Source organism: Heliconius melpomene, chromosome 13 (genome assembly GCF_056956725.1).
Source record: "Heliconius melpomene rosina isolate 202511_hmr_F chromosome 13, ASM5695672v1, whole genome shotgun sequence".
Lineage (NCBI taxonomy): Eukaryota > Metazoa > Arthropoda > Insecta > Lepidoptera > Nymphalidae > Heliconius > Heliconius melpomene.
Window position 1 is genome coordinate 3,858,390 of NC_140401.1, and position 22,850 is coordinate 3,881,239.

General features: G+C 32.6%; 6 protein-coding genes across 6 annotated transcripts; 5 read left to right on the forward strand and 1 right to left on the reverse strand.

The window, feature by feature from the left end:
• The first annotated feature begins 659 nt into the window (after nt 1-659).
• Nucleotides 660-7,092, forward strand: LOC146532536 (uncharacterized). The gene is made up of 4 exons (XM_085196240.1): nt 660-671; nt 758-1,237; nt 6,435-6,704; nt 6,787-7,092. The coding sequence occupies exons 1-4, from the start codon at nt 660-662 to the stop codon at nt 7,090-7,092; spliced, it is 1,068 nt and encodes a 355-aa protein (XP_085052366.1).
• On the forward strand, nt 1,279-1,899 carry LOC146532537 (cuticle protein 7-like). Its single transcript, XM_085196191.1, has 2 exons — nt 1,279-1,323; nt 1,577-1,899. The coding sequence occupies exons 1-2, from the start codon at nt 1,279-1,281 to the stop codon at nt 1,844-1,846; spliced, it is 315 nt and encodes a 104-aa protein (XP_085052317.1). The 3' UTR covers nt 1,847-1,899.
• Nucleotides 4,233-5,147, reverse strand: LOC146532538 (larval cuticle protein A3A-like). Its single transcript, XM_085195549.1, has 3 exons — nt 5,136-5,147; nt 4,773-5,027; nt 4,233-4,538 (listed from the first exon to the last, which is right to left on the reverse strand). Exons 1-3 carry the CDS (start codon nt 5,145-5,147, stop codon nt 4,233-4,235), a joined length of 573 nt encoding a protein of 190 aa, XP_085051675.1.
• A 2,754-nt stretch (nt 7,093-9,846) lies between the features above and the next one.
• On the forward strand, nt 9,847-10,654 carry LOC146532539 (uncharacterized). Its single transcript, XM_085196241.1, has 3 exons — nt 9,847-9,858; nt 9,958-10,284; nt 10,370-10,654. The coding sequence occupies exons 1-3, from the start codon at nt 9,847-9,849 to the stop codon at nt 10,652-10,654; spliced, it is 624 nt and encodes a 207-aa protein (XP_085052367.1).
• A 2,695-nt stretch (nt 10,655-13,349) lies between these two features.
• Nucleotides 13,350-14,161, forward strand: LOC146532540 (uncharacterized). The gene is made up of 3 exons (XM_085195538.1): nt 13,350-13,361; nt 13,461-13,787; nt 13,877-14,161. Exons 1-3 carry the CDS (start codon nt 13,350-13,352, stop codon nt 14,159-14,161), a joined length of 624 nt encoding a protein of 207 aa, XP_085051664.1.
• A 1,449-nt stretch (nt 14,162-15,610) lies between these two features.
• On the forward strand, nt 15,611-17,030 carry LOC146532541 (uncharacterized). The gene is made up of 4 exons (XM_085196242.1): nt 15,611-15,622; nt 15,709-15,864; nt 15,946-16,112; nt 16,460-17,030. The coding sequence occupies exons 1-4, from the start codon at nt 15,611-15,613 to the stop codon at nt 17,028-17,030; spliced, it is 906 nt and encodes a 301-aa protein (XP_085052368.1).
• Nucleotides 17,031-22,850: the final 5,820 nt, after the last annotated feature.

Here is a 22,850-nt window from a genome sequence, read left to right on the forward strand (position 1 = left end):
TTCTGCCAGAATTCCAGACAGTGTATCGAAAACTGCGTGTTAATTTATCTATATATATTTTGTTTTTATTCATAATTGGACCTCACAACTTAAGATCGGCACAATATATTATGTACGTAATACAATGCTGGTTCTGGCATTTAATGTCAATTTAAATGTTACTTAATTCATCATGTTATATAGTACATATTTATTTTGTATTAATTCAAAATATTTGTATATATTTATTATGTCAATTAATTTTTAATTTTTATTTTTAATAGTAAGCTTATATTTGATTTTATCATAAAATTAGTCGGTAATTAATAAATTCATATAAAATACTCAACAATTTTATAAATATTTAAATTTAAACTGTTTTGAATATTAGATTATCCAAATATTATATTTTAGTTTAGGACATTTTTACTTTAAGATATACAAAATACGCCTACAATAGTACATAAAATTTTGTGGTGTTGCAACCAGAATTAATAATCCAATTCAGTGAATGTATTGATATACTTACATTTATGACCTAGAGCAAGGTTGAACTTTAAGCTCGTTTGACTGCTTCCACTACTTGTCATCTGAGGTAATCTAATTTCGGTTCACGACTATAAAAACCAGTACGAAAAAAATATTTACATCATTCTCATTTGGTCGACGTATTCATCAATATGTTCAGTAAAGTAAGTGTGTGACAAAAAACTTAATATAAAGATTTGCATTATATAGTTCCATTATATCATTCATTTAATTTTTTTGAATTTTACAGATTGTTACTTTCTGCGCGGTGGTGGCAGTGTCCTCTGCTGGACTTTTACCTGCAGCAGTACATTACTCACCAGCCGAGGCTGTATCATCTCAAAGCATTGTGCGTCATGATCAGCCTCAAGCTATCGCCAAGTTGGCTGTAGCTTCTCCCCTTGCCTACCACGCCGCTCCTTCTGTCGCCTACCACGCTGCCCCAGCTGCCGTCGCTTACCACGCTGCCCCAGCCGCCGTTTCCTACCAAGCTGCTCCAGCTCATTACTCTTCTGCCGCCGCTGTTTCTTCCCAAAACATTGTCCGTCATGATGAATCTGCAGGATTAGTGGCTTCAGCCCATAAACTGGCCCTCGCCGCTCCCGTCGCCAAACTTGCCCTGGCCTCTCCCCTTGCCTACCAAGCAGCTCCAGCCCTTGCATACCACTCTGCTCCCGCTCCAATCGCCTACCACGCTGCTCCCGCTCCCATCGCCTACCATGCTGCTCCCGTAGCAAAGGTTCTTGCCGAGCCTGAAATCATTGTAAGTATATGCGTAATTTTTTAATATTATTTACTAGCATCTTTAATCTTTATGTAAACAATTCAAATATTTTTCTTATTGCATTTCCTTTACTTCTCTTTAAAATGTAGATTTAATCTCAGTCAGATTAGATAAAGTACATCGTTGCCTCAATATTAGATATCTTAAAAGGCATACAAAAGAGAAAAGCATTTCATAAATTATAGAAACTTTAATATAATTAAAACCCAATAACATAAGTAAGATAGCAGTAATTTTAACATATTGATATGATTTGTTAATCCTACATTTCTATTGTAATTACAGGCCCACCCAAAATACGAATTCAGCTACTCCGTAGCTGACGGACACTCCGGAGACAACAAGCAACAACAAGAATCCCGCGACGGTGATGTCGTAAAGGGCTCCTACTCCTTCGTTGAGGCTGACGGCTCCGTCAGGTCCGTGGAGTACTCCGCTGACGACCACAACGGTTTCAACGCCGTCGTACACAACAGCGCCCCCGCTCACGCTCCCCAAGCCGTCCTCAAGGCCGCCCCCGTCTACGCCGCAGCTGCTCCCCAATACTACCACTAAATTTGTTGATTATTGATCGTGTCAAATGATTGTTGATAATTTATTTATTGTAATAAACGCATAAGTCGAATAAAAACTAGTTTCTTTGAAATCTTTTGCAATAGAACGAAAGGTTTACGTTCATTTTATTGTTCCCTTTATCGTTTGTATGTACATTTTTTTTGAAAAATATATATTTTTTTATCAATTCTCATTCAATAAAAATTACATTCAAAAAGTATTGTTACAAAATATTATTATAAAATATAATAGAATAAATATTCTGTTACAATGCCTTATTTTCATATCTAAACCAAAAGTATTGTTCGAAAGTTAATTTTTGTCTATTTGTAAACAACGATCTTTGATGAACTGATAATAAAAATTCTATTAATGAATAAAAAGTAGTATATATGACACAATTTAATGAAGTTCAATAAACTGTAAATAAAAAGAATGATACTTGAATTAAACAAATATACAAAAAATTTACCACTATCGAGCTTATTTTATTCATTAGCTCCAATAGGTTTTTTTTTCTATTCTTAATAATTTTATTTCTATAAGACGATATAATATGGGAATTGAATAGAGAATTATGAAACTGGATGTCGAAATAGTTTAGTTTATAAATTCGATCATATTTATAGGCACATTTAAATATATTTTAATTATGTATAATATAATTAATGAAATATGTACAAAATCATTTAAATAAAAAAAATCATAGCAGTTTTTCTTTTCAATATATTTGGAATTCAATTTTATTTCACATATCCATGAAATTATAAGTTCTCGAAATCATATGCTTACGTTATACGTGTCGGGAACAAGTACGACGTACGTCTTTATAAACCTCAATTGTATAATAATGTGCATGTGGGCTTCGTTCACAAAATATATACTTACGTATATACACATTATATGGTGGAATATATAATTTTTGAATATAGTTAAAGGAGCTAAGACGACATGATTAAAATTTTTACATATTATATCCACATGTTGATAACTTGATAACCGATGGCGGTAAATCGGCGTTTAGTCCTGCCACTCGACACGCAATGCCTCGAGAATTTGGTGAATTTCAGGAAACGAAAGTGACTGGGGGACGGAGTGTCTTTACACTAGGTTCCCTTTGCTGACCCTGTTGTGAGTGGTAAATGTTAAACTTCATCAGTTACTACTGAAAAAATCATGCATTGGTTCGATTTATACTGTTTTAAAACAAGAAATCTTGTTTTTAGAATTCAGTTACTAATTTCAATTAAGTTTTTTTTATATATATACAAGTATTTTATTTAATTAATGATTAAAAAAGAACAATTCCAATACCTATCATACATAGTAAAATATCGAATCTTTACACCAGATAAAGTATCATTAATGTATAATTTGACTTTCTTGATACCTACTATCTTTATTGATCTACAAATGTTGTAACAATCGTGACAAACTCAGATTGAAACCAGTATATATAATAGCTTTCAAATGTAAGATTTATAAATAAAAATATATTTCCTCTTTTTGAGATTTCGACGGAGAACTTGGAGAAGGTAACAATAAACAGATCAAAACTACACAGTGTTAGAAAAATTGAGTTGATAAATTAATTTAAAATGTGACTAGAAACAATATTGTTATGGATCACATGGGTTTAATCTATAATTCGATCAAAGGAGGTTAAGATGAAGAAAGTGATTCTTTAATATAATATAATCTAAGAAAGCGGCAAATTCCTTAAGAAAGAGGCCGTCATAACGCAGACGCACAGCGCCTGACTGTAAACACGATTGTCGATACTTACAATTCGTTTTAATAAAAAAAAACATAATAATTGAGGCCGACACGGCGTAGTAGCACATGTGTGACTGTAGACGCAACGGTGTGAGTTCGATTCTTACTCGAAGGAATAAAATATGTAATATTAACATTTATTTGCTCTGGGCAAAATGCGGCGTTCAGTTCCGCCTCTCAATGTGCCACTTCTCAAACAAATCAGTTTTTTAAATAAAATATTATGTGGTACCAGTTAGAAATGCAATTCTCTAATCAATATGTCGCCATTGATCTGAGGTTGATTGGAGGATGATTATATAAAGATATTAATAAATTGGAACGGAATTAATATAATTTGCATTTTAAGAACTTTAGGCTAGCAAGGCTGTTTATTAATTATATAATGTTCTTGACTTTATCTTTGATATACTTGTATTACTTATTATGAAGAAGGAATTTTTAAATCGTGCATGTAAAATTGTTGGGTGGTGATTACCTATAGCATATAAATTTATCTTATATGCCAATTCTAATTACAATTTATAAAATTAACACATTATTTTGTTTGTCTATATATTTTATTTTATAAATAGTCAACAATCATTTTATAAAGAGGGGCTAATTCCGCTTAGTGGTAGTATTGGTACACGGGAGCAGCGTGTACCGGAGCGTGAAGGACAACTGGGGCAGCTTTGACAACGACGGGGGCGGCCTTGACGACAGCTGCGGCGTGGACGGGAGCGCTGTTGTGTACGACGGCGTTGAAACCGTTGTGGTCGTCAGCCGAGTACTCCACGGACCTGACGGAGCCGTCAGCCTCAACGAAGGAGTAGGAGCCCTTTACGACATCACCGTCGCGGGATTCTTGTTGTTGCTTGTTGTCTCCGGAGTGTCCGTCAGCTACGGAGTAGTTGAACTCGTATTTGGGGTAGGCCTGCAGATTAAATAATGCTAATTTAGAAACGATGCAAATTTATACAAAATTATTAAAACTTACTTTAAAGATAATAAGCTATATTTCGGGACAAGTATTGTACTTTAAAGAATTATATCTGAAAGATTTTAATGTTTATGTAGGGAAATCTCTTTAATTTATATTTAAAACTTTTTATTCAAATTGTGCATTTAATGTTAAGTAATTTTTTATCCTTTTTATATTAAAACTTACAATTTCTTCAGGTTGAGCAATAACTTTAGCGATGGGTGCAGCGTGGTAGGCGATAGGGGCTGAAACTGCGTGGTAAGCAACGGGAGCTGGGGCATGGAAGGCGACGGGGGCGGCAACAGCCAACTTGGCGGCTACCACGGGGGCATCGTGACGCACAATGCTTTGGGAGGAGACAGCGCTTGCGGGTGAGTAATGTACTGCGGCGGGGATGAGCCCGGCAGAAGACACCGCCACAACAGCGCAAAGTGTTACAATCTATAAAAAATATATTATCATTATTTCAAAAAACATTTTTTAGGTTTTTACTATAAACACTTTATTTTTTTTTTTTGGTGTGAAAATGAAAAAAAGTATTCAACTCACTTTAGCGAACATGATGAAGTAAATCAAATTGTTGATTGATAATTCATACCACAAGTACTTACTTTATATACTTCTGATTAAATAAATGTATTTAAAGAGGGGGAGGTAGATAAGAGAACTCTAGCCTTGACCGTGCCTCCCCCAGGCAAAATTCATGACGAACATTCTATCTGACACTTTTGAAATATTAATATTAATACATTTTATCTGCAAGTAATTATTTTTGCAAAATATTGTACAATGTTGTATATTAATGTAATGAATGTGTTACGTAAATGTTTGAATAGATGCATAAAAAAATATACTGTGAATATTATAACAGTACCTACCTAATGTGTTAAGATTTTTTTGTCACAATCCACTTATAATTGCATACGAAATCTTATAAAATTTTCGTTTCTGACTAGTTTTATGTTTATGGTATATGTTACTGGTATTTTGTATAATTTCGGTATTCTATATAATACATTGTCAATGTATAAAAAACCTGCGACGTCAAGGAAAAGTTTATTATCATCACATACATCTGCATTATTAAGTATAGAAAAAGATAACATATTATAAAAGGTCACCATGTTGCTTTCTTCTTTCAACAACTTTAATGAGACATTGTGTATTGGATAACAATATCGTTACACCTAAATCAATGATTTTATAGTTCTTACTAGTAGAACACAATTTCTACAACAAAAGTTAATTATATCTTAATTTGAAAAACGCAATAAATTCATATTTTAAGTTATTGTGAATCTATTTGAAAAAGATAAAAATAAAAAAATATTTATTAATAATCTCCGCATTTGCACTGTACTTTTTTCATACTTGTTGCGTGACATAATTATGTTAATCTATTTTATTACATAATGAAATAAGATGTGATACTTTTATTATAAAACACCTGAAACTACACATTATTAATATTGTTAATATGAACACATCAAATGTTCATATTAACAATATTAATAATGTACAAATTGCCTATAATATCGAGAAAGTATATATCACTCGCTGAACTTGCACGAGTTAAGGTCACTAATAGCTAGTTTGGCAGCTTCCACTACTAATCTCATGAATGTGTGTTCAAATATAAATAGGTGCACTAGTGCGAATACTTATCATTCACAACTTGAGTATTTGCAATAACAACAATGTTCTCTAAAGTAAGCTTCAGATTTAAAATTTAAATTCTAATGCAAAAATATTAATTTGCGACGATCACTTATTACATGTATTTTTTTCCAGATTGTAGCACTTTGCGCTTTTGTGGCGGTGTCCTCAGCAGGACTCCTGCCCGCAGAGATCCACTACTCCCCAGCATCTGCTGTTTCTTCTCAAAGCATTGTACGCCATGACCAACACCAAGTGGTTGCTGCCAAAGTACTCGCCCCAGTCGCCAAATTGGCCGTTGCTGCACCTGTAGCCTACCACGCCGCCCCTGTCGCCTACCACGCACCTGCCCCCGTTGTGTACCACGCCGCCCCCGCCCCCGTCGCCTACCACGCTGCCCCCGCTTCCATCGCCTACCACGCAGCCCCCGTCGCTAAGGTCATCGCTCAACCTGAGGAAATTGTAAGTTTGTTAAAATTCGACCATGTATATTTTTATTGATTGTAACGATACAAAACAATTAACGAAAACATTTCGATTACAGGCCTACCCCAAATACGAGTTCAACTACTCCGTAGCCGACGGACACTCCGGAGACAACAAGCAACAACAAGAATCCCGCGACGGTGATGTCGTAAAGGGCTCCTACTCCTTCGTTGAGGCTGACGGCTCCGTCAGGTCCGTGGAGTACTCCGCTGACGACCACAACGGTTTCAACGCCGTCGTACAAAACAGCGCTCCCGTCCACGCCGCAGCTGTCGTCAAGGCCGCCCCCGTCGTTGTCAAAGCTGCCCCAGTCGTCCTCCACGCTCCCGTACACGCTGCTCCCGTGTACCAATACTACCACTAAAGTATTACATTCATTTAAAATAAATGAATGATAAATATTTATTAAATACAATAATTAAGTAATATTTCTTTAATTTATTACCTCTCTTTATTCCACAGTCACTTATACGTAGCTTTACTAGCTTATGGTTTAATGCCTTACTTATTATAGCCAAATTATACAAAACCTTTGCATAAATTTGCATATATGTCTTATTCTATTGTATAAAATACATGACTGTTAAGTTTTTATTCAATACCACTCAATAGATTTTGAGTGAAATTGGGAATAAACTACACTTTCACAATAATAATATTAATAATAATATTTGTAGGATATATTTAAATGTCACTCTTATTTTTTTTCTAAAATCATTAAAAACATAGAAAAGTACCTCTTTAGCATTACAAAAAACGCCGTTATGTCTTGCTAAATAGTTGGAATTATTAGTTATACTAGCGACCCCCTTGCGGCTTCGCCCGCTTTTACTACTGGATTATTCATATAATGTATGTTTGCAAAGCACTTAAGATAATGTGAAAATTAATTAAACATTAATGCAACCCGCATTTTCGTAGTTTCAATGAGGATTTTCCAATTGTTTTACACAGCAAGGATTTTTTAGTAAAAGCGGGCGAAGCCGCAATAGGGTCGCTAGTTTATTTCATAAAAATAAATGTAGTACTACGAATATTATAACCTAATGTTAATAATTTTTTGTATCACGATTCACTTCCAAGCATGTAAAAGCCAATGAAATATCGATTTCTGAAGTGGTTTTTATTTATTTTGAATATAATTATTTTGTAAATTAGCGATTATATTGAATGTGTCGCATACAATTTGTATACTACATACTCATAATACATGATTAAATTTATAGAGTAACTTTGTTGTCTGTCTGTCAAGAGAATTTATCAATTTATTAATCAATATGAAATAAACCTCACATCCATACCTATATTATAAATTCGAAAGTAACTCTGTCTGTCTGTCTGTTTGTTTTTTACGCAATCAGGGCCAAACCGCTAATTTAATTGTGATAAAATACTCATAGAGAGATACTTGAGGGTCTCGGGATGAACATAGGATACTTTTTTTGCTCATATTTGTAATATTTTCGATATATACCAATATATTAAAATAATTAATTTGACATGCAATTTATTCCGCCATGTTAATAACAATCGTCGCTACGCGTTGCTAAGCAACGGCTTGCAGAGTTTTTTGTTTTAAGAAAACGTCACTCAAAATGAGTTTGCTTAATGCATACATGGCGCGCGCCGATATAGGTTTGTATACATTAACAAAAATGAGATGATTTCTATAATTTGATATTCATCCTTATGAAAATAAATATAAGAGTCACTTTTAGCATTTCATCTTGATGGAAATTATAGTTTACTGTATAACGTTCAAATAAATAATTAAGATGTCACTGATTCCAAATGACCTAGCCTACGAGTGGTATAGTATGACCGACGCGAAAGGGCAGATGACTTTGATGATTTTGTAAATTTTTATATATTTTCGAATTACTATTATTTTTTATGTAATTATTATTAATAATTGCTGCTTATAATTAATTTATCTGAGTTCGGTTATCTGTACCGATGTTATACACTTAAAATATCGTAATCATTTGGGATCTTATTTAATATTGTTCGCAAAAATTAATAATTATTTAATATAGAAAAATGTTTAGTACGCGCGCACGGCAATCTTTAGGTACTTTTTCTAATATTAAGAATTTCCTTTAGTTCCTTTTACTTCTTTTGTTTGTTCATTTCGGTTACTCAGATATTTTTTCTAATAATAAATCTCCACTTATTATTATTTTTTAACTTATTTTAATTATTTAGGCTTATATTTTCACGGGCGTAGCAGCGTCCGGGCCCACTAGTATCTATATAAGTACGTCCTTGAATACAGAAAAATCATCTTCTAAGTCAACACAATCAAAGGATACAAGTGATTACACATCGTTTTTGCTGCATTTTGTATGAAATTCACCGCATAATGAAGACCTAAAGAGTACTTCCTAACAAACTTATAATTATAGTTCATTTCATACAAAATGAGTGCAAACTTAAATTTGTCAACTTTTATAAATGTATTGTTGACATTCACTGCTGTAATTGGTACGGAATCTTCGGTATGCGAGTCCAACTCACGTATGACCTGTCTCATACTCGCATTTTCTTATGTTAGAGAAGAGAGACCGTGGCGATGCTCAAGATCGCGCATTATCTAACCTGTTTTAACGACTTAAAGGTTCTAAATAGCAATATTTTCTACAATAAAATTAGTTACAATTTGATCAAACTTTTAAAATAAATCTATCTTTTAAGTAATTATACTTCTTCTTTTATGTTTATTACAAGTTATTGTTGCTAACAAAACGAGTTTTCCTTACCTAGTTGCAAATACGAATGCAAAGCATATTATTTTATCTAGTTGGGACTAGATAAAATAATATGCTTTGCATTCGCACTACAACTTGAAAGAACTTATGGTACATATGTGTATCTATCACTTTTATTACAAAACCCTTAAAAACAGACATTAAAAACATAATTAATATGAACACGCCCACTGCAAATTGCCTAAAATATTGAGAAAGTATATATCACTCGCTGAACTTGCACGAGTTAAGGTCACTAATAGCTAGTTTGGCAGCTTCCACTACTTATCTTTTGATTCATGTTCAAATATAAATAGGTGTACTAGTGCGAATACTTATCATTCACAACTTGAGTATTTGCAATAACAACAATGTTCTCCAAAGTAAGCTCCAGATTTAAATTAAATTTTAAATTCTACTGCAAATATCTTAATTTGTGATAGAAATAGAAACGTTCACATATTATTTGTTATTTTTTACAGATTGTAGCCCTCTGCGCTTTTGTGGCGGTGTCCTCTGCAGGACTCCTGCCCGCAGAGATCCACTACTCTCCAGCATCTGCTGTTTCTTCCCAAAGCATCGTACGTCACGACCAACACCAAGTGGTTGCTGCCAAAGTACTCGCCCCAGTCGCCAAATTGGCCGTTGCTGCACCTGTAGCCTACCACGCCGCCCCTGTCGCCTACCACGCACCTGCCCCCGTTGTGTACCACGCCGCCCCCGCCCCCGTCGCCTACCACGCTGCCCCCGCTTCCATCGCGTACCATGCAGCCCCCGTCGCTAAAGTCATCGCTCAACCCGAGGAAATCGTAAGTTTTTTTTTTAAATTTGAGCGTGTATATTGTTATAAATTGTTACAATACAAAACAACTAACCAAAACAATTCAATTACAGGCCTACCCCAAATACGAGTTCAACTATTCCGTAGCTGACGGACACTCCGGAGACAACAAGCAACAACAAGAATCCCGCGACGGTGATGTCGTAAAGGGCTCCTACTCCTTCGTTGAGGCTGACGGCTCCGTCAGGTCCGTGGAGTACTCCGCTGACGACCACAACGGTTTCAACGCCGTCGTACACAACAGCGCCCCCGCCCACGCCCCAGCTGTCATCAAGGCCGCCCCCGTCGTCCTCAAGGCTCCCGTATACGCGGCCCCTGTACACCAATACTACCACTAAAGTATTTCAATCATTTAAAATAAATGATTGTTAAATATTTATTAAATATAATAATTAAGTAATATTTTTTTTATTTTTATCCATTTTGATTTCATCATGGGCTAGTTACCTAACCGCAACTTCGCTGACTTATAATAAGTGGAAATATTTAAATAAAAAATTAAAAAGACGAAGAATATGTTATGGTATTTTTCATTAGTAAATGTTTATTAAAAGAACAAACTGTTATATTTTCCTGATTTTGTCTTTTTTTAATATTTTTTTTAAATATACAGAACCGTAAAAATTGAGTAAATTACTGTAACTGCAATAAATTCGTATAAGTCTTAAAAATATCGGAATTCGGATTTTCTACTAAAGTTTAAAATTGGCTACAAAAAAAATAAAACTTATATAATTCATTATTATTCTCTATAACCTTATAATTTTACGTCATGATTGTTCTTATTATTTCTTCTGATACTCATTCTAATAATTTTTTTAATGAACTTCCAATTAATTAACAAGAGAAGATCAAAATAAGTTTCAAAGAGTTCTGCCATTGAACACGCAATGCCTCCAGAATTCGGCAGAAAGTGGGGAACGGAGTTTCTTAACACTAGTTTCCCTCTACCTACCCTGCGGGTGCAGGTGCGGTCAAGTGTCACTAAAGACATGATAATGATGAAAGTAAAAATGTTTACGTTATTCTACCCTTACTAAGATAATAACAAAGATAGCTTTGTGCTAATAGTATGACTTTACACTACGGAAGCAGAGGTCCAATCCAAGAGAGTCAAATCCAAATATTTGTAACTAATTGAGTAGATTATGAAAACATAATAACAAATTTAATGAAAAGTGATATTAAAATATGTAAAACATTATAAATCCTACCTGTGCACTAAAAGATAATAAAAAATAAATAGAACAAAATTAAAAAGTAAGATTCAAGCCTAATATTGGTAGTTAGGTAACTGAACGAATCAAACGAATTCAAAAGTGAACTTTTTTTTATTATCATATGTTTTTTTCTTATAGACATTCGATTTTTTATTTTTAATAATATATTTTGATACATCAAACTCATTTGCTTACTTAAGTATTTTTTTAGTGATAATTTAATGCATAAAACATAGAAAATACTTAAGATATTACCATCATAAAATAATTTAAATATTTCAAAGGGCATTCACATAATATATTTTTAAAAGAATATAAAATATATCGAAAACTTTGTATAAACATGTACGTTATGTAATCCATACCTATATTATAAATTCGAAAGTAACTCTGTCTGTCTGTCTGTCTGTCCTTTACGCAATCAGGCCCAAACCGCTAATTTAATTGTAATAAAATACTCATATAGAGATACATGAGGGTACCGGGATGAACATAGGATACTTTTTTTTCTTATATTTGTAATATTGTTGATATATATTAATATATTAAAATACTTATAAATTTGACATGCAATTTATTCCGCCATGTTAATAACAACTCTCGCTATGCGACCGTTGCTAAGCAACGATATGCAAAGTTTGTTGTTAGAAAACGTCACCCAAAATGAGCTTGCTTAACGCATCTCTCTATTGAAAACTGAAAATAATTTCATAAATATATTCAATAAATATTCGTATAGTTCAAGCGGGCGTAGCCGCGTACGGGTCCACTAGTCTTTTTATATGCCTTAAAACAAATGTAGTATTGCCAATATTATATTATCACATACCTAATGTTACTAATTTTTTTTATTACCATCGTCTTCCAGTTGCATACAAAGCCCATAAATATTTATTTCCGGTTTTAGCTTCACACTGTATCTTACACGTAGCAGGGTAGGCACTTAGTGTTAAGGCACTCCGTTCCCTTTAAGAAATTACCATTCCCCATTTTCGGATTGCAGGCATTGCCTACTCAATTGGCACGCCACAACGCGCGGCGTTGAGTTGACCTAGGGCAAACAAATGAAAATAATTAATATTCCATCCCCAAAAGGAAGTCGTGCCCACAACCGTTGAGTTTATGCATTTAGTATTGTATTGAATATTTCGATTTTGATTTTTAATACAAAGCATAAAATATAGAAGAACTCTAGTTAGTGCTTATTGTCTGACACTCCTGCTTTCTTAAGATGTCGAGAAAGACTCTATAATTAAAGGTGATCACTTTGCTTTCTTTTTTTGCACCATTTTAAGGACATTGCGTATTGGGTGAAGGTAGCAGCGTCCAAGGTCGCGCATTATCTGTCCTAATTTATCGATTTCATAGTTTTAACTCGCAATAGATTGTATAATAAAAATAATTGTAATTTAATTTTAAAAAATAAAATAAATCCATCTCTCAGGTAATTACAATTCTATTTGAACTAAATAAAATAATAATTTATGCATTAGCAGTATAGCTTTATTATACTTTTTACACATATAATATATTTTATTTGATTTATTATTTATTACATTAACCATATAGAATGTATTCGTTACCTTAAAGGAGACATTGTGAATAATGTTCATATGAACGCACCTACTTACTGCAAATTGCTTAAAACATTGAGAAAGCATGTGTCACTCGCTGAACTTGTACGAGTTAAGGTCACTAATAGCTAGTTTGGCAGCTTCCACTACTAATCTTATGAATTCATGTTCAAATATAAATAGGTGCACTAGTGCGAATACTTATCATTCACAACTTGAGTATTACTACTACAACTACAATGTTCTCCAAAGTAAGCTCCAGATTTAAATTAAATTTAAAATTCTGTTGCAAATATATTAATTTGTGACAGCTTTAGAAACGTTCACTTATTATTTATTATTTTTTACAGATTGTAGCCCTCTGCGCTTTTGTGGCAGTGTCCTCAGCAGGACTCCTGCCTGCAGAAATCCACTACTCTCCAGCATCTGCTGTTTCTTCCCAAAGCATCGTACGTCACGACCAACACCAAGTGGTTGCTGCCAAAGTACTCGCCCCAGTCGCCAAATTGGCCGTTGCCGCACCTGTAGCCTACCACGCCGCCCCTGTCGCCTACCACGCACCTGCCCCCGTTGTGTACCACGCCGCCCCCGCCCCAGTTGCCTACCACGCTGCCCCCGCTTCCATCGCCTACCACTCTGCCCCAGTCGCTAAGGTCATCGCTCAACCTGAGGAAATTGTAAGTTTGTAAAAATTCGAACGTGCATATTTTTATTAATTATTACAATACAAAACAATTTACTAAAATTCGATTCGATTCGATTACAGGCCTACCCCAAATACGAATTCAACTACTCCGTAGCTGACGGACACTCCGGAGACAACAAGCAACAACAAGAATCCCGCGACGGTGATGTCGTAAAGGGCTCCTACTCCTTCGTTGAGGCTGACGGCTCCGTCAGGTCCGTGGAGTACTCCGCTGACGACCACAACGGTTTCAACGCCGTCGTACACAACAGCGCCCCCGCCCACGCCCCAGCTGTCATCAAGGCCGCCCCCGTCGTCCTCAAGGCTCCCGTATACGCGGCCCCTGTACACCAATACTACCACTAAAGTATTTCAATCATTTAAAATAAATGATTGTTAAATATTTATTAAATATAATAATTAAGTAATCTTTTTAATTTAATTTTTACCCTATTTGTAATCATCATAAATATAGTAATTGTGAGTTTTTAAAAACTTTTCGTATAAAAATATTTACCACCATAAAAATACTTTTATCATTAAAAGAATCAGCTGTTATATCTTACTGAATATTGATTGATCTTACTGACAACTGAAAATTGTCCTTCAGAATTCGGCCTCCTCCTCTTGAATGGTAGGTGCACTTTTATAATACAATCAATTCCAATAGAACTGTAATTACTGTTAGAGATAACAGGAGTGAATAATACTTTTGGAACAAGTGAAAATACAAACAAAGCGATATCTCTAAACTAAATAACATAAATAAATAAGATATATTATGATGGTTTTTAATATTTAGTAAACTAACAAGAAGAGATCGAAATAAAAAGGAACAAGCTCCTGAAAAAATATATTTTAACTATGATACTTATAATAGACAACATGCGTTCAATCTCAGGAACTGGCGCATATTAAAAAAAATAGATAATCATAAGCAACTCTTAGTTATTTCCATTTGACTACGGGGTAAGTCTGGCTACGCTGATTAAAGCTAGTTAACTATAAATAATTTCTGAACGTAAATATAGCTTATTGACAAATTTTGTAATAATGATGGAGTATTATAAATAAAAATCAGTTCAGTCATATTTTTAAATAAAAATCAGTTTCGCGCTGTATCCCGCACACAGCAGGATAGGCAGAGGGAACCTAGAGTTAAGACACTCCGTTCCCCACTTTCTGCCGACTTCTGAAGGCGTTGCGTGTTGAGTGGCACAACTCAACGCCGCGCTTAATTAATTTAAAATAATTAAAAATGTGTTAAAATATATTAATATATTTTTTTAAATATTCGGTTAATTTTGATTCATATTTTTTTTCTCCTCACGCTGAATCCTGAAGGATAAGGGTAAGGAATGGAAAACCTAGTGTCAAGACTCTCCGTCTACTACTTTCCGTAGGAATTTTAGTGGAGGAACTCAACGCAAGAGTTATAAGAAAATGTTAAAAATATTATAACACGTTCCACGTAACAGTGTACAGAAAATATTTCCTTAAGCTATTATTGGTTTTACATTTCTACCTAGAAGAAGATATAGGACTCGATCTGAATTGTTTAAAAATGTCTACATAAAAAGAAAACTAACAATGACATGTTCAATGTGACAATAGATTTAGAAAGCAAAGATGTTATCAGAAGTAACGAATCCACATTATTCTTGCACAATAACCAATTTGATAAATCAAAGATGATAAAATTTTTGGCAAATTTATATAATAGAAATATAAAGTATAAAATGGTAAAATATTGTAGATAGCACCAACAGTTCGCTAGTATATTCCGTTAGCAACGGTTCATCTAAAGCCTCCAATATGTTTTCTAAGGTACGAAAATCTATCGATTATATTTGAACATTTTCTAAGAAAAAAACACTTTTATAAAAATATATATGTTTATTTTTCTTTTACAGGTTACGTTTCTAGCTCTTATTGTTGGCTCATGTTATGCAGTTCAAATAGACCCAGGTACAGGCTTAGGTCAAGGATCATATATGTCGAACACTGGAAAAGCGTGGCAGATGGTAAAATTATACCCATCCAATACTCCGTTCAAATATGAGCCATATGTAAGTCATTAAGATTTTATAAAATTTGTCTCAGTTTTAATATTTTTATGAATTGAATATTACATTTAAATATCATTTTAGGTCTATCCAAAATATGAATTCGAATATGCAGTATCAGATAAAAAAACAGGAGACCATAAATATCATCACGAATCTAGAAATGGAGATAGAGTCCGTGGAGGATATAGTCTTATTGAACCCGATGGTTCTTTAAGAAAAGTCGAATACGACGCTGACGACCATAATGGGTATTTGTTTTATTTTATATATTTATTTCAGAAAACTGACATATATTTATTTCAGTTGTATAAAAAATATGTATACCTAACCTAAATGATAAGCTGCAAGTATGAACTTGCAATGTAGAGTAGCAGAACTCAATGCCACGTTTTTTCTCAGAGCGACAAAATATTTTTTTTAAATATTTAATTCCCACAAGTCAGAATCGAATCCACAACCAACGCGCTTACAGTCGTACGTTTGTGCCCTTGCGACACGACAGCCTCAGAAATTAATATTATTATTAATTAAAAATATGGTAATTACGATTTACGATAATATTTACGATTATATGATAATACTTTATTCTTTTCAGCTTTAATGCCGTTGTTAGCAAGATCGTAAACAAACATGGTGATCATGCTTTTTCCATAGTTGGCCAAACAAGACACTTTTTGCCAATTACAAGCGGTATTAAAATTAACCATTTTTTTCCAAGCAAAGATCATCACTACAAAGAATTTAGGGCCAATGTAGAAAGTGAGAAAGACAAACCTGTTAATGAACAAGTAGTAGAGGTAAAGCAACAAGAACCAAAAAATGAAGATATTAAAGAAACCGTTAACAAAATGATAAGATTAGTTCCCGTCAATGCAGATAATGCTGATAAAGTTGAATCGGATATTGAAAAAGAATTAATAGAAGAAACACTAGTCGAAACAGAAATTCCTAAAGTAATACCTAGCGAAAATGTTAACTTGGACGTGGAAAGCGCTTCAAAGATGCCTATCGTTGAGGTACCAGTACCACCAGTACCAGTCAGCGCTGAACCCATTGAACATATAGAAGACTTAAATATTAATCAATTACATAAAGAAGAACCTCACGCTGACTCCGATGTAGCGTCATCATATTATCATTCTAAAATATATTATGTTGGTTTTTAAATGGTCAATTCACTATTTTGTTAATTATTTATAACTTTTTACTTTTCATTGTTTAATAATAAAAAATATAACTAAGAATATTTTTTTGTTTCATTTCATTTGGTGTAAAGTTACTTGAATCTCACGAAAGAAAAAAAAAGGAATAAATTTCGAAGAAGGCCGTAAAGAGATTTCTCATTAATCAAATATGAAGAAGTGAAAAATAAAAATGATTTGTCAATTTCCTACTTACATTAATAATATAAGATGGCGCTGCTCTCAAAATACTCATTAAACAGTAAGTAATAGTTTACCGGTTATATAGATGGCGCTCAATTAAAATATAATTTAAGATTAAAACTTATGCTTTGAATCATTATTTAAGTACATGGTTAAAATTTAATTACATTACATATTTTGCGGAGAGTCAGAGAAATTTTGTTATACTCCTATTTCTACACTACTTCTATTCAGAACCCAAAACTCGTCATCATATTTTAAAATAGATATTTAAAATTATAAAAACTTAGAAAATTATATATTTGTACGAATAAGCAGACTAAAATAACTTCACTTTTCTTTATCTAATATTTATTTATATAGAATGTTATAATAGGTAGTTGTATTTTATTCAAAATATACAAAAATATCTTTGTTTTTAACATAATATATTTTTTGACACTGACTGTTATCTTATGTATATATATGTATATGTTTCTTTTCACATTAGAAATATTTGACCAATTCTTTTATGGGTGTTTAAATTTTATAATGGTAGGTTACCGTTTTATTAGAGTGGCATTGAAACTAACAAGACATAATGTCATGGTCTGGTAGCCGTCAGTTGTTCTTAAAATTTTGGTTTATCATAATAATATTTCATAAGTAAATTAGAATGTATAATATTACCGTAGAAAAAGTTAAATATTTCACATTCTTTCATTAGCTTGCAAACACTATTTGATACCTTATTTTACTTGAAACAAAAAGGTTTTGTTTGCCAATAATAGGCACTTACGACAGTGACATAGTCTTGATTTTACATTGTTGATATATGAAGTAAATTATAAAAATCACTCACACATTTCTATTTATATACTTTTTTAGTTTTTTTGTAGTCCGATGAATGTTTTAGGTAATTTAAGAGCCAGTTAGTAAAATTTATATTTTAGACAAAACACACATTACGCAATTGAACTGTAAAAGTAATGCAATTTATACAATTACATATAATTTTTTCACATTAATATATTAATTTTTAATAAACGAGGACAGTCATGGGGAACAAGTGTGGCGCGGAGGCACTGTAACTGCAAGAGATTCGATGCGATTCCTACTTGAATTACAACATGCAATGCCCTAAGAATTCGTCGGAAAACGAGGAACGGAACTTACCACTAGGTTCCCTCTGCCTACTCTGCTATACAGCATGAAGTTAAAAAAATATTATTCTTGAAAGAATTAGAATATACATACAATGACAAATAGATATCTAAGAACTTAAAATAAAATTAAATCTTTTCAATATGTTAATTTGCTAGCTGTACTTTATTTAATAGAAAATAATAATATTTACCTAGTATAGGTTAGCAAAATGAAAGGAAGAATGGGGGATCGATTAGTAAACGCGAACCATAACTTCTATTAGGTAACTATTAAACCACAGATTTAATTTTAACACAGCATCAGGAACTGATTTACGTAAGGGCAGCATTCTTGAATCTAGAATATATAATTTTGTACGATGACATAACTATTTAGACTATTGTATCTACTAAAGCTATTTATATATACAGTGAACATGACTTACACCTGCACCTGGAGATTTTTATGTGACTAGTATTCATTCATAAAAGACTTATAACACATGTGCATATTTTATTATTTTCTTATTTTCGTTCTAAAACTTGTAGATATGTAGAACTAGCGGCCCGACCGCGGCTTCGCCTGCGTGAACTACGTTATTATTAATCTCTGTCTCCAGTCTCCTATAAGTGACGTCCATGCAAAATTTGAGACTCCTAGCATTTGTAGTAACGAAGTTTCATACAAACTTCCAACCCCAAAAACAACCCCTTAGAAGTCGAATATTGCAAATTCCCGTCTTAGCGAGCACCTACGTCCTATAAATAACTCCTATGCAAAATTTGAGATTCCTAGCAACTGTAGTTTCTGAGATTTCGTGATGAGTGAGTGACCTTTCGATTTTACATATATAGATAAAATATAATATATATATATGTAAGAAATTCTTGTTATTTCAACTAATATTATGTAATAAGAAATCAATTATATAGAAAAAAAATCCCTTTAAAGATATATTATTTTACGGAAATATATTGCATATATTATGATATTAATGATTTTCAAGTACAACGTTTTTATTAGTCCTGTCCCAATGTACCTATCTGCTCTATCATAAAACTATTGTTACTCAAATCGTGTGTATCTAAAATGTTATAATTACTACAGCGACCATGAATTTGAAATCACGAGTTTTAAACTATTTTTTTACGAAATATATTATATAATTGTTCTTCTGTACTAATATACTCTTGCAGTAAAACATAATTGTTTTTTTTTTATATAATTTGATAATTATAAAAAAGGAAGAATGTAATAATTGTTTCAGTTATTGTTAATAGAATTTATTTTAAATAAACACATTAAGGTACTTGCACAATGAAATTACAAAGGCGATTAAACGGCGGTAGTAAAATCGTAACGATTGACCCAAAATATATTTAAACGAGTTTTTAGGTGCTTCTCTTAAGGAATTTACTTGGAATTACACATCCGGCTTGAAGGACCTCATAGAATTTGGGAATAAATATTAATTATTTTATACTATCCTCCCATCGATAGCCAGTTTAGTTTTACATAGCAGGGAAGGCAGAGGGAACCTGGGAACCTACTGTTAAGACACCGTTCCTTTCTTTCCGAAAAATTTTGGAGGCATTTGCGCGTTGAGTGACGGAGCTTAACGCCGTGCTTTTAAATATCCCCTCCCGAGAGTTCGACCCACAACTGTTACGTTTACAGTCGCAAACCTGTATTTCTGCACCACGATGATATCTCGTCTTAATTTGAATAAATTAAATATTTGATAACAACAAAATAGCTCACGTAAAAATTTAATTATCCTTTTTTTATTTTTAACCTCTATTTAATTGTTAAAATATTAGTATCTATTTCAGATATAAAAAAATAATAGATAATATAATAAATAATAATAACCTAGTGTTAAGACACTCCGTGCCCTATTTTTCGCTGAATTCTATAGACATTGCGTGTTGAGTGGCAGAACTCAACACCGCGCTTTGCCTCGACACCACAGCAAAGAAATGAAAATATTAACTAAATTACATGTAAAATATTCATTATGAACGGAGAGAGTGAAGGACTAAATGGAAGCACTACGTAACGGCTCGTTGTATTAACTTCGCATTCCATTCTTTGTTTTTGGTTTATTTTTGGACGATGTAATTATAGACTGGGATCCGGCCGTTGAATCCTGCATATACGAGTTTTCTTAATTAAACCTATATTAATGAATAATACATGATTAGTAGAACAGATTACACCTGGGTTGCCTGGAAGAATCCTGCCGCAATCACCTTTAATTACATTTTTTCGTAACTCGTTTTTGGAGAAAATTGCACCAATACGTTTTTTATATGAATCGCACATCATTTGAAAGATAATCGCATAAGGAATTGGAAAATTAAGGGTTGCCAGCTCTCAGTCTGCCGCAAGTCTAGGGTTGCCTGGTTTAAACATGTCACTAAATGTTAATAATTTGCACTCATGTGTTTTTTTAATGAATTATATATCAAATTAAAGCTTATTTTTTTCTGAACACTATAAAACAGGGTTGCCTGGAAAATTCCTGCCGCAAACAGGGGTTGCCAGCGTTTGAAATATTTTATTCCGGTTCCGTTTGACTATGAGAATAGACGATGAAATGCGCAGTCTGCCTTATGTTTTAAAGTAAAATATTATATAATAGATGGTCAATCTTAAAATCAATGTTTATTCTAATTGTTCAACTGTTAAATGATGATTTTAATCATATTAAGTACACGCAGAAAACTATTTAAAGATGAAATCATTCTTATTTTTCAAGTAAAATAATAATCCATAATATTGAGTCTTCGCAAAATTTATTTTATAAATAATAATATTTAGTTAAATAAAAGGGTTATTTAAAACAACTAAATTATCTAATTAAGTAAATGTTTACAAATATCGATCTACTATAAGGTATTAATTACAACATGTTTCCTTAATATAATGAGAGGTGACAATTATCGCGGATATTTTTTTTATTAATTAAGAAAATGTGGAAAATTACATTTCAATAAACAATCTCTCTCTCTCTCTTCGCCCTCTACTTGTTTGATTTGACAACGCCGTCCGTATCCGTAGAAAGAACTATGGCGCCCATCTTTTTGGTACGAATATTTACGTTTTTGCAAAGTAAATGAAAACTATTCAACTAATAAAAACTATTAAAAAATATAGATAAAAAAATGTCGCTAGCAAGAACTTCTCCGTCTATGCTGATAGTTTTAAGGTATTTAGGTCTGAAAGAATTGTTCTTATAATTATAATAAAGCGTAATCACTCACTAATGTCCCTAACTTAGTATAATCAAAACTGAGGCAACTCCCACGGCCACAATTGTCTACATTTTATTAAACTATATAATATTAAATATTAAAGTATACTTACGTTTTGCATTAGAAAATAATTAAAAAATACTTCTTTATATTTTTGTTTTAAAACAATGAACTTTTTGTAATACTGTAAATGATAACTGTGCATTGTGTCACTATTTAAAAAAATGTCACTGTATTTAAAATTCATTTTTTGGCGAAACAATAACATAATTTTACACTTTTGGAGAGATTCCTTGTTAAATTTTATTTTGCTAACTTAGTTTTGTTTATTATAATTCTATTATATATATTTCTTTCCTATGCAAATTATTAAAAACTGCGTGAGAAAAAAAAAATTGCGGCAAGCCTTGTCAAATCAAACAAATAGAGGACGAAGAGAGAGAGTTCATTGAAATGTATTTTTCAATATAATTAATAAAAAAAATATCCGCAATAATGGTCACCCTTCATTATATTAAGGGAACATGATGTATATGTATATATATTAATAGTTTATAGTAGATCAATATTTGTTAACATTTATTTAACTAGATAATTTAATTGTTTCAAAATGGTAATTTAAATTAATAAATAAATATTAGTATTTAGAAAATAGATTTTGCAAAGACTCAATATTATAGATTCATTATTTTACTTTAAAAATAAGGATGATTTCTTCTGCCCCATGATCTTTAAATAGTTTTCTGCGTGTACTTAATATGATTAAAATCATCATTTAACAGGTGAACAATTAGAATAAACATTGATTTTAAGATTGACCTTCTATTATATAATATTTTACTTTAAAACATGAGGCAGGCCGCGCATTTCATCGTCTATTCTCATAGTCAAACGGAACCGGAATAAAATATTTCAAACGCTGGCAACCCCTGTTTGTGGCAGGAATTTTCCAGGCAACCCTGTTTTATAGTGTTCAGAAAAAAATAAGCTTTAATTTGATATATAATTCATTAAAAAAACACATGAGTGCAAATTATTAACATTTAGTGACATGTTTAAACCAGGCAACCCTAGACTTGCGGCAGACTGAGAGCTGGCAACCCTTAATTTTCCAATTCCTTATGCGATTATCTTTCAAATGATGTGCGATTCATATAAAAAACGTATGGGTGCAATTTTCTCCAAAAACGAGTTACGAAAAAATGTAATTAAAGGTGAT